General features: G+C 40.2%; 1 protein-coding gene across 1 annotated transcript; it reads right to left on the reverse strand.

Annotated features, from left to right (window-relative positions):
• Positions 1–263: 263 nt before the first annotated feature.
• Positions 264–16,473, reverse strand: jade3 (jade family PHD finger 3). Its single transcript, XM_028445123.1, has 12 exons — positions 16,285–16,473; positions 12,937–13,008; positions 12,791–12,850; positions 12,635–12,717; positions 11,125–11,282; positions 10,853–11,043; positions 8,660–8,871; positions 6,324–6,491; positions 6,129–6,245; positions 4,101–4,559; positions 3,232–3,349; positions 264–2,074 (listed from the first exon to the last, which is right to left on the reverse strand). The coding sequence occupies exons 3-12, from the start codon at positions 12,837–12,839 to the stop codon at positions 1,269–1,271; spliced, it is 2,361 nt and encodes a 786-aa protein (XP_028300924.1). The 5' UTR covers positions 12,840–12,850; positions 12,937–13,008; positions 16,285–16,473; the 3' UTR covers positions 264–1,268.
• Between the last annotated feature and the right edge of the window lie 960 nt (positions 16,474–17,433).

The raw sequence follows: 17,433 nt of genomic DNA on the forward strand, positions 1-17,433 counted from the left end.
CCATGCTCTGCTGACTGTTATTTAGTCATGTTAGCTTGAATTGGAAGGTTCAAGACTAAAAATCTCTCCTCCACTAAACTATTAGAGGAACACTGCCCCTTAGCTTTAGTTTTATGTAACTGATACAAGACAGTCACCAAGAGCCAGACATTTCTTCATGCACCTTTATTCTCCCAACTCATGTATTCATATCACAACTTATAACAAAGCTGCCAGCTGACACTGTTAAATCAGCTTCACTTTCACTCACCAACACAAGGAAGACCATTTATTTCAAGTCTTTATTTAAAAGTGTACTTTCCATACAAGGAAAACAACGTAACGTGTCATTTGGGATGTTTTTGTTTTTAAAGTTGTAGTGTTAAAGCAGGCACCTGTTTGTGTAGCTCACCATCTATTCAAACACCAACATGGTCAATCCACAAGACACAAATCAGTCCATAATTACGTTATAATGTGAACATGGTGATGAGGAACAGAGAGGGAATTAATGATCTTGGTTCTTACAAGTCAACATGTGGAGCCTTCAGTGGTACACAGACTACACCTGTATGAATCTACTGCTCAAAACACTAGTATCAAAAATGATGCAGCTGATGCATAGGACGGTTTTATGTAAAGAAAAACCAAAGGAGGGGGGTGGGGAATAGAAAAAAAGAGACTAAAAAATAACTGATTTGGCACCTGTGTAGAAAAATATAATCATCCAGCCCTGATTATTCCGTCATGCCAGAGAGTTCACTGTCTAACTGGAGTAACAGCAAATCCTGGAGAAATGACACAGCATGTGACAGGGAAGGCAGATTATGTGATGATCTGACAGCTGTACCTCAACTCCTTTTCTCATCTGCATTCACTTGACTTTATAGAAGGATACATAGTGGAATGTCAGGTTTCTCCTCACTTTGAAACAAATGTAAGTGATGAAGCTTCATTTTGTCTGACGGTGATTACCATACACACAGACAACAAAGGCATGAGTGTTTCCAGACTGGACTACACTACTCTACTGCACGAATGCTCACTGAGTAAATTGGAGCAGCAGATTGTGCAGACCGCAAAAACATCTCCCCATCATTTACATCTTGTTTCCTTTTGGAGTTAAATGGAACCTGTTTGTAGAGAAAGTGCTGAGATCATCTCAGAGATTTGCCTCCCTAAATCAGGCCTGCAGTGCTTCATCTATCCAACAGTCATGTTGAAAACAGCATCTGCTTGTTTGTGTTGAATCTGGTCACTAATGAAGGAGTGTTGGACAGGTTGGAGCGTCACCTCTGCATGTTGTTTCTAGATGCCAGAGACTGCCTTCCTTTCCTGGTGCCGTCAGGCCGCAGCAGGCCGGCCTGCCGCCCGGGCCTCCCTTTGGCCTCTGGCTCAGAGTCGCTGAGCTCCAGGTCGGGACAGTATCCATCGCTGTCCTGGTACGACTGTGCACCTTTCACTTTGTGCTCGGGTGCGGGCTTCACCCACACCCTCTCCTTGGGGGTGCCCTTTCGGGACAGTTTGTCAGAGGATCGCAAGTCCTCTGTGGTACGCACCAAGCTAATGGTCGCCTCTTTAAATGACCTGCCCAAGTGCTCCATAGCTGTTTTGCGGAACTTGCTTTTATCTAAAGCCTGGATTGAAGTGTTAATGGGTGTCTGGCAAGAGCTGTCCTTCTGAGCCACAAACTTCTCAAAGAAACCGTTGGCCTTGGCCGTGCACGTTCGGTCTTTATCAAGCTTTCCATTGCCATTGGATGAATGGCCATGGAGTGAAGCGTGCATGGTGAGGGGTTTTCCAGTCAGCTTACTGGGTGGCGCTGCACCACTGGAGTGACTGGAGGAAGACAGTCGGCCATTGGATCGCTCCTCTTTCAGGTTGCAAGAGTGCAGCTGAGGCTTGCCCTGACCTAAACCCTCCCCAGCATGTTCACTGACATTTCCACTGTTGTCCGGGCAGAGTGGCCCGTTTCCAGATTTGGAACCATGGTTTCCATTGCCATGACTAATAGCTTTGGGCATTTTGAGCTTCAGAGTGATTCTGGGAGGAGGTCGAAACAGCATGGTCTCCACTGGAAAGGAGGTGGAAAGTCCTGCAGATACAAAGATGTGTTCAAAGCTTGTTTTCAAAGTTTAGCTTTGAAATGACCCTTTGTAAAATTAACAAGAAAACATAGTCATCAACATCCCCCGTCAGATTGGTTGTCATTATAACTCACAACCTTTTCCTAAATGTCCTAAATCTAAGAACTTAGATGTATACATAAGAAAATATTATCACATCAGAATATAAAATCTTAAATGGTTTCTAAGGAAAGCTGTCCCCTTTTAAGATACCTCAAACAGAGTAAAAAAAAAAACAGAACAAGGGCAATAACTCCGGAAAAAATATTGCGCACATTCATTTTCGAACTCCATCAAGGTATTGATACCCTAAAGCCACACACCGAATTTGGTTATCGTATCTTAAACGGTTCCTCAGAAAAGCTGTTCCCTTTAACTCGGATGGATGGACGCACGGAGCTCAAACCTATATCCCCCTTCACACTTTTCAAAAAATGTTTTCAAAATCATCTCTGTTTACATGAGATCACTGGAAGCATAAAAAACGATGTAGTATACATGTCAGGCCAATAGATGCAAACAAGTAGGAGTGTTTGTGTGCATCACTTTTAGGATTTAAATGTAATTTCTCCAACAAAGTGTTGATTTACTTCATCATCACTTGGATGAGCGGAGACGTATTTCATGCCTGCATCATATTCTGACCAATCACAGAGCTGCACTCCTACTGAGAGATATTTGACTGAACCCGGAGTCGCACTTAATGTCTATCTTTTTAACATGGACTCTGGTCAGACTGCATGGTAACGGTCATGTGTTTCAATAAGCATGAGATGACGCACAAATGTTTGCTGAGGAGGTGAATGGAGGCTGTCCTCTGGTACATGAATAAATGTTGTTATAAAATGCATAAATGACTTGTGTTGCTTTGTGTGTCACATATGTAGAAGCAGTCTGATTAAAGCTATCCGCTGAGGCTCTGCAGCCTCAGTGCGCATCCCTGTGATCCAGAAAGTTTCATTTTGCTGTTTACACGGACACGGAGGGGGTAGCTTTTCAAAAACTTCCACTCTGGAGCCCGTTTTTAAAACATTTTTAAGCACCAAAACACTGTTGCCGTGTAAATCCACCGCCAAAACGCAACAAAACATAAAACGTTTTCGTGTTAACATGGCCTGGAGCTCACCTGCAGACAGCTCTTGATTCATCAGCTTCACATGCAAGTTGAACATCTGCTCCTGGGCTTTACTCTGCAGCAGCTTCAACTTCTCCCGCCGACTCACCATGTAACACAAATTTCTCACCTGTACAGCAAGGACAACACCAGTGAGAAGAGCTGCACAATCCCAACACTGTCTCCGTTTACATGGGTTTGTTTGATGGGATCACAATGGATTGTAGACGAGCCAGAAAAATAATAATTACATTGACAAACCAGAGTGACAATCAGTAGGTCTAAATCAATACATCAAATACTGCCTGGATATGGGGGAACAAACATGCAAAACACTCAATACAATAGAAGAGAAAACATTATTAGGCAAATTTTAATAAGTCAAGCAATCCCCTTTTCATAAACCTACAGACATTGAAACATTAGCATTATTTAAAGGCACTGCATTCAGAAGGTGATGAAGACTTTCACTTCCGCTTTGTTAGAAATGCAAAGAAAAAAAAACATTAAACTTAAGAGGTTAGCTTTTTGTTTTGTAGATTGCACTTCATATTTACTACTATGGCATCTAACTGTGATACAAGTGAGGAAAAGGTCAAATAAAATGCAGCCTACTTTTTCTCCAGTCAAATCTATGCATGTTCTAACCATGTTACTGAACTAAAATCAGCAAATCAAATTAGAGATTCTCTGTGGTGAGATATGAATGATTTTGTCTGAGGCTGCTCAACTTCAGGTTTACAATAGAAATTGCATTGGTTAGATTTTCTTGCATGTTCAAGAAACTCCTGCGGTCACTGAATCCATGATATTACTATTTACATCACAAAAACATACGTTGGCTTTCAAAGAGCAATCACCAAACAATCAAGTATACCCACCCTCTCCAAGTCCTGCCGCAGATGCATGAACATCCTCATGCGAGTGTGGATGCTGTCCTCCTGAGGCTGCAGCACCAAGTTCTCCTCGTCTTCTTTGGGAGACAGTAGGGCTTTGTTGAAGTTACTTTTCCTTTTCAGCTTCCAGTACTGATAGATGAAATCCACCAGGTGCTCTGACAGGCCCAGGGCCTTGGCCAGCTCTCCCAGCTGGATCAGAGTGTAGAACTCCTCCTCCAGCTCCTGCAGCCTCTGTGCGCGCTGGCCCACCTTTACGCTCTCGGTATGCGGTTTGGAGCGACCCGGGCTCAGGCCAGCCTCGCCCACTTTAGACTTGCTGTGCTTGAGGCAGTAGGACTTAAACTTGACTTCATCCCCCTCATCCAGGATTGTCTTCATTTCCAGGCTGTGCTCAAAGGCACAGGTCACATGGAAGGGGATGGTGCAGTTCTTAACTGAGCACTAACAGCAAACACAAAGAAATATACAACTTCACACAGAATGTCATTAGTAGATATGCCATGCTACTGACGATATCACAATGCCGTGGCATTGCAAGTGCCCCGATATCGTCGTGGTTATGCCACCGTATAAAATAATGAGCCGTTGTGCTAAAAAACAAGTTTTGGGTTGGCTGTTGTAGTCCGTTTCAAAGCGAACTACAAGAACCACAATGCTTTGGGGCATCATCATAAGTTAGGCAGAGCGAGGCAGAAACAAAGGAGTTTGAAGAACTTGTGCATGATGCAGTGGTTACAAGTTGAGGAAACTTTTTGGTTTCACCACATCAAGAAACGGTAAAGGGCTTAGAATGCATCCTAGCATTCCTCTCAATGCTGATGAAGCAAATTTTACTGTAGGAAAGATGACTATTCTGAGACCTTAGGTCACAAATTTCACTGTAAATAATCCCACTACAGTATTCCTTTCTCTTTGAGATTAAGCATACATACATAGGGCCTAGGGATGGCAAGGCTGACAAGCAAAACTTCTAGTCATTTCAGTCACACAGTATTTATACTTTGTTTAACTAAAGTGGTGTAGCATTCATTTCAATTTCATTTATATAGCATATATTACAACAAAGTCATCTCAAAGTGCTTAACAAAATATTAAGTCCATAATAGGAAAAAAGAACCCAACAAGATCCACATGAACAAGCATTTAGCGACAGTGGAAAGAAAAAACTCCCTGTTTTTCGCTTTGACTGGTTGGGTTAGTGAACAGAAGGGCAAACAGAATAGGATAGAAGGATAGTCCATCCGAGTGTCCCAGACTAGTTGAGCCGTGAACCACTGATCAGTCCATTAGCGACACTTGCAGATCAGTCTAGTGATTTCCATTTCTTTTTAGGTAACACACTCATGTTAAGTGTACCGTGTGCTATGCTTCCAGAAATACAAGCAACATGAGAAGCCACTCAACACGGCATCCCAAAAAGTTCAAGGATTGTGTCAAACTAACAAACAATGCAATCTTGTAAAAAGAAAAACCAGAAATGCTGTACTTGAATTAAATTAAATGTAGCATAACCAACTTAGCATCTGCATTGCACAGAGAGAGAGAGAGAGAGAGAGAGAGAGAGAGAGAGAGAGAGAGAGAGAGAGAGAGAGAGAGAGAGAGAGAGAACTCTGTGGGACGTGACGAAGCGCTCAGCACGGATGCGACCAGATAAAATTTTCACTCGCACAGACTGAAAAAAATAGTCGCATATGTGACCAGATTGGTCACAATTTCGAGCTCTGCAACATGATATTCTACGTCCAATGATCACTCTAGAAACCTCTTTTAATTCTATATTCAGTGGGACTTTACCATCGTCGAATGCTGCAGGTGGCCGTGTTTTTATCATGCTGATAAGTTGTATACTCTGACGTAGTAAACAATATCAAACTTTACCTCTGACTATAGATGAGGTGCATCAGCTGAAGAGAAAATATCTCCATTTCACTAATGTGGACTTAATGAATATCAGCTACAGTATAAAACTATTACCATTCATATAAATGCTGTGAGTGTTATAGGCGTCACCTGAATGCATGCGCCTGTCTTCAGCTTGCACAGACTGCAGATGAGAGACCAGCGGCTGGGTGGAATGTGGGAGACTTTGGTGATTGGCTCCATTCTCTCTGGACAAGCGATGCTCACCTACACAACAAGATCATGGCAAAGTTACTTGACAGTCAGTGCAGATTAAAAGCAGAGCAGAGGCATGTGAAAGCTCACCTCTGGGATCCACAGCGCACAGCTTACATGTGCCCACTTGGTGCCAGCACGAGTTGCCTTCATAGCTCCGCCCTTCTGGGGACACAGGAGGCACTGCGGGTCGATGCCCAGGACACACGTCCTGCACAGCCAGTTCCCTACAGGCACTTTTACAATGCCATAACAGGCCTGTGTGGAAAACAGCAGCTTAGAATATGTTGTGATAAAAATAATTCTAGCAGATGTGTACCTAATCCCACCATTCCTTTCTCTTTGAGATTAAGCATTGGGCTCTATAATTTCCACATTCACGAAATTGCGGACAAAATCACAGAAGCATGTTTGTTATGGGGAAATGATTCCAAGGGCCATTCATTCGGTCCGCCGCCCGCCCCCTCCTGTCCTGGCTGCTTCCACATGTCGAAGCATCCACCCGAAACACCGTCTAAACTAGAAGTGTGCCAATACATCGATTCTTAAATTAATTGCAATTTGACACGTCACGATTCGATACAGATTCATAAATGTAAAAAATTATTTTTCATAATAACCAAATGAAAGGAACACGACCACTGCTGGTGAAATGAAAGGTCAAGTCGCGCATGCCGCCCGCACATACGCCCAAACGTACCAGGTGAAGGAGGCAATAGCAGCAGCTAATTCTTTAGCTACAATTACTGAGCGTGAGATTCACTCATCTGGATTAAACACTAGGATTTAGTCTAGTGCTGTATCCTATGATTTCAAAGTTGGCCAAGAGGCATCTGTGCATTCCTGGCAACAATGTCTCCTCGCGGAGCATATTTCCTCCGTGGCGCAGCGCTGCGACCGAATCCGGGTCGGCGGCAGAGGTAGCTCGTGGGCCAAAAGATTTACAGCACCGCCCCACCAACTCACCGGTTCCCAGGGCCATGGATGAGGTTACATCGCTGCACCCTCTGAGCTCTGCAGCGATGTTGGCCCCCCCATCTGACTCGTCATGAAACTCGTCAAATTTAGCTCATTAAATTTGCAACATGTTTTCATACACAGTTTAATATTCCAAGCATGATGTGTGTGTATATATATATATGACAGCCATGATAAATAACCATTGTGTTATTTTATCAACCCGCCTTTTGTTAAGTGCTATGAGAGCTGTTGTTGTTGTGCACAGCAAAATGTTTAGTTCCCTGTGGGATTCATGCAGCTCTTGGAGTAAGTCTCTATTCTTACTGAATAATATAGCTGTTGTGTGGGTTCAGATTGAATTAACTGTATAAGCTAATATTTGTGTTATTTTTATATTGTTATATTTATTTATTTTTTAATATGATTACTGTTGGATTTGGTGATTCATTTGACATTAATAAAGATAACGGTGATGCATCCGTTTGATTACTTAAATTAATAGATACTGACACATGTACCTTGTTTAAATGTATAAAATAACCACAAAGTGATGAAAAAAGAAACCCTGAATAAGGGTTAGGAGGAATGGGGGGAATGTATCAAAAATCATAATCGTTGATTAATCGAATCGTTGCACCCTGAAATACAGTATAATAGACTCGAATCGTGAAATTCCTTAGATGGCACACCCCTAGTCTAAACTGCCAAAAAAAAAAAAAACTATGCAACTCATCACTCACTCCAAAATACGGAGCCAACCAGTTCCCTTTAATCTGTCTGTGAAGCTCCGCTCGTTTCTCGTGAAGTGCAGGGGCGCTTTGTGAAAACATGAGCAGCTTTCACCAGGGTGATTAAACAACATCTTATCAGAGCTACAGAAGATCTGTGGGGAAAAGTTGTTCTATTGTTGTGGGTGAGACCACCAATGCCAGGGATAGTAGAATCTGAAACATTGTAGGTTAATGATAACTTGATAGCTTCTAATACTGTAAAATATTCTGGTCACTAGTGGTGAAATAACTGATGCATCCTTGCATTCCATTTGTTTTTGTTTAGTCATTACAGTCTGGAATGATGTCATTAGAGAAATTTAAATTAGGTAAATTTAAATTAAGTGGATCAAAACTTAATCAATAAACCTGCTTCAGTAAACTATTGATCCCTGAGGGGAAATTGGGTGACATTAATGCTGCCCTCATACATCTTTATATGACATATTATAAATCATTAAAAAGGAACCAATGAATAATCCGTCAGTTCAACTTATGTATGCCTTTTAATTGTAGCCTAAACATTATTTGAAATTACATTTTTATTTTTGACATACATTATATTATACATTTCCTTATGGTTTTCTTTTTTATTATGTTTCCTCACAGGAGTTAAAAACTAATATCTTCTGAAAAAATGTATGAATATTTCTAAAAATGAATTTTATAGGGCCACATTGTAGATAAAAAGTCTACCTGATGCACGCAGATGTTGCACTTGTCACAGAACACCATGTCGTTCCCCTCCTCACTGTCGGGGGAGCGGCAAACGTCGCAGATAACATCCTCGTCGTATTCAATCCCCAGACCTTCCACCGTCTCGATGGCGTGGTTCATGTTGTCATGGCACTGCCTCTCCAGAGCCTCCATGGCTCGCTCCATTGTCAGCTCGTCAATGGGCCCCTCTCCTAGCAAACAGACCAGGAGGTCAATCCCACAGGGTCACAGAAGATCTGCCATGATGTGACTAAACCCATAAGCTGCTTTATTTCCCAATTAAAGGAATCCTTGGATGGTGTAAACACGTACCCAGGGCAATGCCGTAACACATTGTTTAGGAAAACAAATTTGTCTTCCTATGTGCTATGCTACATTTTTGTTTACAGAAGTATTTTATTCAAGAAAGAGGTTTTGCCTCCCTTTATTTAGATTTTTGAAAATTAATTCTACACAAAATGTAATGTATAACTGTTAGAAAGAGAACTATAAAAATGTTGAGTTTTGCTAAGAGTAAGATACAGTGCACTGTATGTTCATGTTATGTAGGCCTGTAAGATGTGACATTGTTTGAAGCTAGAGGTAATAAATGTCAGTGTTGTGTATTTTTCCTCAGGTTCATTAATGAGAGAATTCTTTGTTAACTTTTCTGAAAATGATGCAGCTTTCAATGTCAAAACCAACCGGTTAACATTGAGGTGGGCGATATGGAAAAAAACTAAAATAAAAATCAAGTCACAATTTTATCAATTTTTTTTAATTCAGATCATTTAGACTATTTTAAAGTTATTTAATAATAAAACAAACACATTCACCTACTTAAAATCTTCACCCTAAATGGGCAAAAGATCATTTAATTCAGGGTAATTTAAAAAAAAAAAAATGTTTAAATGTATGCAAGCAATTTATCAAACACACACAGTCTTTTTTTACTTTAACAAAAGTGGTGGAGCAACACTTGCTCCATAACAAGACAGAATATCAGTCTGAGTCTAGTGATTTCTATTAGTTATTGAGGTAACACACTTATGTTAATAAAATCCTACTTTAAGCAGTGTTTGAATGTCTCATTTCACAGTTTAGACAATCATATCCTTTACAAGATAAAACATGACTACTTTGGTTACATTAGGCCTGGGTGATATGGACCAATATTCATATCTCTATATTTTTCCTCAAAATGGTGTTAGGCGATATAAACAAGTTTATTTTTTTCAATAAAGTTTTACAAGAAAAACAATAATGGTCAAATTCAGTGGATAAAAATTCCACAAAGACCCTTTTATTAATCACTAGCAGCACAATATCAACATTTTGAGGCACTTTTGACTTTTCCTTCATTAAGACCGAAATGTGTGATTAAATCCTGTGGTGTTTCAAAACCACATTCAGGACGTTGTCCCTTTAAGAAGTGTGTAAACAACCCACTTCCTCAACCACTAGGACAACACTCCCCTAAAGCTAACATTTTGTGGGCTTTTTTCATTAAATCTTCAGTAATTGTGATTGAGCTTTAGTCATTTAGAATGTAATTGTCATTTATTTCAGGAGGAAAAAATTGTAATTGGAAAAAATGTTGGTCAAAGTCATCGTAAATGAGTTATAATTGAACATGGATAATTGAAGAAGTAATTGTCATTTAGGTGCATCAAATTGTCGTAATATGGATTTCATGTGTGCAAATAAAATAAGTCCATAAATTAACAGTTAACAGCATGTTCTGTAAGAGATTGTAACTGTTTAATAAAAAGAATCAACTCTACACAAGCTGCTGTGAAGAGTGCGAGTGCCTACTCTAGACATAACACACAGCCCATTCACACCTGCTGACCAAACCAAAATACACGTAAAGGCCAATTAGTGTGTGCTGTGCATTGGTGGGAAACACTGCTGAAATATGCTTTATGTCAACCTGCACTAAACATGTAACAAAACCTAAACTTTAAAAAAAAAAAAAAAGTCCTGTTTTTTTTTAATTTATTTTAAAGACAACATAACTGTTTTCAAGTCAGAAGACATACCACAAAGTGCTAGTCCATACATCTGGAAGAGTCTAAGGCGGTGTTTATTTAACCAAATGTGCTGTGTAGATGTGTGAAAAGGCCAAACCGTATTCTAAAAATAAGGTTGGGTACTCCACAGTGAACTACTCATTCACAGCCTGTTATTTACCCATGCGATCTCGCTCTAGGTTGATTGCGTGCAGCCAGTAGATGTCCATGTCATCCAGATCATAGCGGCACATGGCCTCCGCCAGCTCCCTGATGTTGACATAGCCCGGCTCTGTGGACTCCTGACTCGAGCACTGGATGTACTTCTTCTGGTGCGAGTAAAGGACTTCCTTCGACTTCTCTGACATTTTTCTGTGGAAAGGACCAACCATTAGCAATTGTCCCTGACCAGCCACAGGCCTACAGGAACATCTGAGGATCAGAAAGGCTCACCTGACCGATGGCTGCGGGATGGTGTCTGGACTTGCCAGCACTTGAACTCCCTTCTCCCACTCTTGTCTCCAGGTGTCTGCCAGGAGGTAGTATTCCTCCGGAGGGACATGGTGGGAGTCGGGGAGCTTCATGGCACTGATCAAGTCTTTTCTAAATACCTGTGGGACAGGAGAGGAAAACAGCGGATGTCATTTATCAATGTTGAGTGAAAACAGGTCTTACCTTCGGCCCTGAATGACAACAGTATTAAAATTTATTAAACAAATTATGTGCATTTGTGCACATTTTAAAAACAACTTCAGCTGACCAAAGTGCTGTACAGTTTTTTAATTACCGTATTTTTCGGACTATAAGGTGCACTTAAAATCCTTGAATTTTCTCAAAAATCAACAGTGCACCTTATAATCAGGTGCGCCTTATGTATGAAATTAACTACTGTGCTTCAACATACTGAACTGAAAAAGGGAGTGTATTGTTCTGTATTTTATGTGTTAAACCTGAACAATGTTGAGAGTTATTGTTAATGAGTTGAATAAAGTTTGACTTATCTGACTATTTTATTTCGCTTAATGCGTCTTTATAATAATAATAATAACAACAACAACAAACCGGTGCGCCTTATAGTCCGAAAAATACGGTAACATTAACTATCAATTATTACTGACTATTGTGAATTTATTAGATACTATTATCCAAAGTGCCATACAGAATAAATAAACAGTTACCGCTGCACGCGCACACAGCTTGCAGTAGGCCAGGATGGCTTTGTGGTCTGGGTCGCAGATGCTGCACGTAGTCTGACACACTGCTCTTCCTGCATTTTATGGTGGGTTTGTCGTGCTCAAACTGACAACTAAAAAATATTTTTTTCCCTCATACAAATGACATAGCTACGTTTGTTTTAGTGGTAAGCCTGCTTTCATTAACAAATCAGTGCACGGGCGCAGTGCAGGCACAAGACATAAATTAATTTGCATAATCCATGTCAAGACAATCTCTTTTCTGCACAAGATTATGTAAATAATCTCAACAGTGGATTCTTCAGAATCAAGCCTGTCCCTCTCTGCTCCAGAGGACAGTGCACAGATGCTGCACTGCTGCTTTCACCGCTACAGCTGTTACTAATGTAATGACATCAAAGTATCAAACAGATTTGAGCGTTCACATTGCTTTAAAAAAAAAAAAACTGATCTGGTCACTTGACCCCCAAAAAAATTTGATTTGAGCGACTTTTGTCTGCAGTGTGAACGCAGCCCAAGTGGCTGCTTATGCTTAAATGGTAGCTGAGGTTTGTTTAATAATTATTTTCAAAATCTACACAACTCCACAAACTTGTACACAAGCTCAGACCTGACGTGAGATCTGATCGTAACTTCTGTTTACGTCATAATTGCTTGCGTGGAAATGGTCGTACGCACGGTTTTCTACAGTATGTTTGCTTGATAAATGAGGGCCAGGGATTCAGACTCTAGTCCTCTTTACGTTACAGAAAGGGAGGACTGGTTCTTACTTCAGCCGGCTTCTTGGGGTTGGAGGCGGGTGTTCCAGGTATACTGCCATACTTGTTCGAGGAACAGAAGGAGGTGGAGGGACCTGAAAAAAAGAAAGCAGAGAAATTTGAACACTAGTTTCTGTCATTTCAAGTTTTCAGGGACTGACGACTTACTCTCATTGTCAGAACTGTCGCTGCTGCTGGACGACCTGAGGCGTTTCATCCTGTACTATCCTGCAGACGAGGGAAAAGCAGTCAAATATCACAGAGTTAAAAAGATGATGATGCTTGCCACAGTGAAAAAGTGCACAATTACTTACCATAGATTTCTCACTGAAATCTAGCATGCTAGTAGATACGTCTGACAAATAGGCAGCCTGTTAACATCACACCTGGGAGAAAAAAAACATACTCATGTGAATTCTAATGACAGAGTTCATGGGACCAAATCAGTTTGCATTCACAAAAGAAAAATGAACAACTCTCTCTGCAAAACGCCAAACTATTAACTATTAAATGAGTTAATGAATCATGAAAAATCTAAAAAGAGGTGGGATTTGATCATCTGTAGCTTAAATGAGATATTCAGGTTACATCTGGTCAAAGAACCCTCCATCTGTATACTGGGTATTTTACCAGACGGTGTTTTATCTAAACGTCAGACTGTGGATTCTTCTCACTCTGGTAACAGGATGCAGAATAATATTACGGCACTGGAAAACCACCAATTTGTCCTTTTTTAAAGAATGAATAGAGGTTTTAAGCACAATGGCAAGCTACGAGTGGGTCATTTATAGAGTGACAGGGAGGGAGGACCTGTTTAAGGCGATATGGAGCCCATTCCACAGTTATAGGACGGAAATGGGAGTTTACCTTTACCTTAATCTTAATGTGTTTGAATCAGATACATTTAGTGCATCTGAAAATCCCAGGGTGTTGTGTTTGTTATGGTTGCTTTTATTTAGTTTGATTGCTTGCTGTCTGGCCTGAGTGATGTTTTTTTGCTAGAATGTGTTGTATGTACTCGTTTGAGCAACTTTACTTTTAAAACTATTGGAACTTACATTTTTTTTCTATTTTTGCAAAAAAAAAAAAAAGAAACAAATACACGTAGAAAAAAAAAAAAAAAAAAAAAAAAATCAGTCAATGAATCGAAGACACAAGTAGATTAACATAATATTTACAGACAAATATCTTGCCTAACTGGTTTAACTTCAGACTCTCTAAAAAAAGAGTAAAAATAGGGCAGACACACGCCCCAGATTTTAGTCTGACTCAACGATCCACTGCAAAAACTCATTAGGGTCTAAAATGCAGAGGAGAAGTCAAACCCACAGTTTGCTGTTTCAACAGACAGGACATGCCTTACATTCCCCATGAGGACAGGACGGGCTGCAGGAGGAAAAGGCTCAAATCCAGTTCCTCTCCATAGTCCATACCATAGTGGTGTACAGAAATCACACCAATAATGCTGAGAGCCAACAGCGTGTGTGGATGTTACCTACAGCAGTGGTTCTTAAACTTTTTTGCTCAAGTACCACCTTTCTCTAACTTTTGAATGCAAGTACCCCCTTGGTCTGACTAGAACTTAATGCTCAGAATTCTGTGAAAAAGTAACTATAGCGCGTAATGATGGAATGAATGAGTAATAACACTCATTTTAAAGAATCTCATTTTGTAATTAAGTGGAATGAAACAGTGTTGAGTGCTTCAATAGATTTATTTCTATATTTTTTAATATGAATTCCAGTGTCAGGGTCCGAGTTTCCGTCCGTGCTGAGATTCTCTTAAAATCTGAGTACGTGACTGCTACGTACTGAGATGTACCCGTGCTGGATTATACTGCTTTAAAAAAATAAAGTTACATTAGGTTAACTGTTATTTACTGCAATGTATATTATAATCATGTTTTTTGGGGGAAAAAAATTATTTCTTTTTGTATGGAGTTTTATTATCATGATTTTTCCAACATATGCTTTATTTTTATCCAGAGTACAAGTAATAATAAAAAACTGCGTTGAATAAATTATGAAACATTTTTTAATACAAACTCAATTTATGTAATAATAAAAAACTGCATAGAATAAATTACACAACATATTTATCCTGCCTCGTATATTGACCAGTTGTACATTTTTCCATTCAGCACTCGTCAAATAACATTAGCTTTGAAATTAAATTGTTAACCTGAGCACGGCGGAAGTAGAAAAAAGCTAAGCGGAAGTAGCATTAATTCATTTTCCGGTAGTGCGTGTGCTCATCATCAATCTCAGCACAAGGTAAACTCAGACCATGACACTGGTCATCTCCCACACCTGTAGTGACGGGGGAGGGGTTTGATTTATAGGATTTGAGCTGAATGAAGTGAGTGCGGCTGTAGAGATAGGATTTAAACCAGTAAAGGGGGTATGGGTAATTCCACTGGAAGCTAGTCGGTTCAGAAGGGTGGTGTGAGAGATGGTGTCAAATGTGTGTTCACATGAAGCCCAACATAATACACAAAATAACTCCCAAAAACAACAGCATAAAAATACACAAATGATTGTACAAATACACAAAAAAAGACTCCTAACACACAAAAGGACATCAGACACACGAAACAATTACACAAAATGACAGGGAAAAAACACACAAAACAACAAAAATACTAAAAGGTTAGAAAAAAAGGCACAAATTGACAAATATAACACACAAGAAATAAAATACACATGAAATACACAAAATACCAGCAGAATTCCACAAAATGACAGATAAATACACAAAATGACTAAAAAGTCAGAAAAAAAGACACAAAAAGACAACAAACAAACATAAAACCCTTGGTTCTTTCCTGTGTTAATGCTCAGATCAGTCATTATACTAAATGCTAACATAAATGTTTTTAATGTGGCCCTCATTTCAGACAATCACATTTTTGTGGCCCTGCTGTGATAAAAGTTGCCCATCTCTGCTTTATACAACCTAACTTTACTGTTGCCCATTTTGTTATGTTTTGGTTATAAAATAGATCTTTAATGTTAATTGAAATAAGATATGTACATAGAAGCTGGATTAGAACCTTTTTGGCTCACAAACCATGTGTTCTACTTGTAGATTACTGGAATAAATATCAGCTGCATAGTTACACATATGACAGTGTTGGTATAATAATATCTAAGCATGTTCTTTCTGTGGGGTTTATTAAACTCTGACATATCACCATAAGACCAGAGAATGAGATCAGATCATGAACTTACATTTACTCTGTAATGCCTTGTATAACGTGATATTACACACTGGCCAGAACATGAGTGCTACCTTTTCATACAGTTATCTCTATAATATATACAGTAAGAACTATAGGCAGAGGATCGACTAAATGCAGAATAAGGACAGGCTATGGAGAAGTGTTGGCGCCAAACACAGCGACACGCAGCAGGCCTGTGAACTCAAACATGGGCGCCATGGCAGTCCAAAGATGTCACTTCCTCCAAACACTAGGGCCTGTGTCCACTCTGCTCCACGGGGCTCCTTTCTCCACACACAGAGTCAGAAACACGGAGCACAGTGTAGCTGAACGAGGGCTAACAGAGGCAGAGTAGGCCGTGTGGCCTGGATCACATCCCGGGCTCATCCTGGCACCCTCAGCCCACTAACCCGCTCCTCACACGGGCATATTGTTCACTTACCTCCACTCCACGCTGGAACTCAGGCTCGGCTCTTCGCTCAGACTGTCCCACGCAGTCCCCACAGCTGTAGGCTCACACACCGGACCTTTAAACCGTGACAAAGCGCTGAAACGGTGTCTTATAGTGAGTTTCTAACAGGGACACAGTGGGAATCACTTGGCTTTTCAGTCCTTCCACCAACACGACACAACACATCTATTGTACAGCGCGGGCCGCCGGGTCCTAAACACCGCCAGGTTTCCTGCCCACAGGGTGCGCTCCATTTACCCATTGGCGTTCACCGACCTACGCAGACGGAACGGTTTCTAATAGTAAATATGAGAGGTTTTATTTACACTTGTAAGTATGGGGCGTCGATTGTAAAGTTGCGTATGCAAAAATAAACAGCAACATTTAGCAACAAACCACGTTTAAAAAATGCATTGGGTTTTTTTTGTTACTTTGACCAGATTTACAGCAATATTTACGACATATGATATATATTATATTGATATTATATATCATATTAAAGATTTAAATGTAACTTGCATTTAGATTTAATATTTAACGTTTAAGTTTAAAATTTAGATTTTGATTAGAATCTTAGAAAGGTGTTGATCCAGTATATCTTATAGAACTACTGTCCTGATACCAGTTTACTGGTTTACTGGATGTTCCCAGAACGGAAGGCAATACGTTCAACTATCATTCTCCCTGTTTAGAGACAGAACTATGGCCCCCAGTTTCAATGCAGGGTGTTATACACTCAGAGGGTATAACAGTGACAGGGTTGTAGTTAAGTCCCCACTTCTGACCCCTGTTGTATACCCAACACCATACTCATTCTTACTCCACTCACATAGTCTAGCACCAGGTGTTTCCATGTAGACAGACCTGCTAAAACTGTATCATGTTTTTCTGCAGTCTGTACCTTGTCCTCACCCTTCTCTCTTCTGTTTCAGGTGTCTTGAAGCTGGAATTAACAGTTCCTGATCTGTGATTCACAGCTCAACTAGTCTGGGACACTGATGTTCTACCCCTCTATACTGTTATGTTCACGAACCCCAACCAGTCGAAGCTCTGAGCCTGGTTCTGCTGGAGATTTCTTCCCCACCGTAGCTGATGCATGTTCATGTTGATTTTTTGTTTATTTTTTCTTAAGAATTTTAT

The sequence above is a fragment of the Gouania willdenowi genome, chromosome 4 (genome assembly GCF_900634775.1).
Source record: "Gouania willdenowi chromosome 4, fGouWil2.1, whole genome shotgun sequence".
NCBI lineage: Eukaryota > Metazoa > Chordata > Actinopteri > Blenniiformes > Gobiesocidae > Gouania > Gouania willdenowi.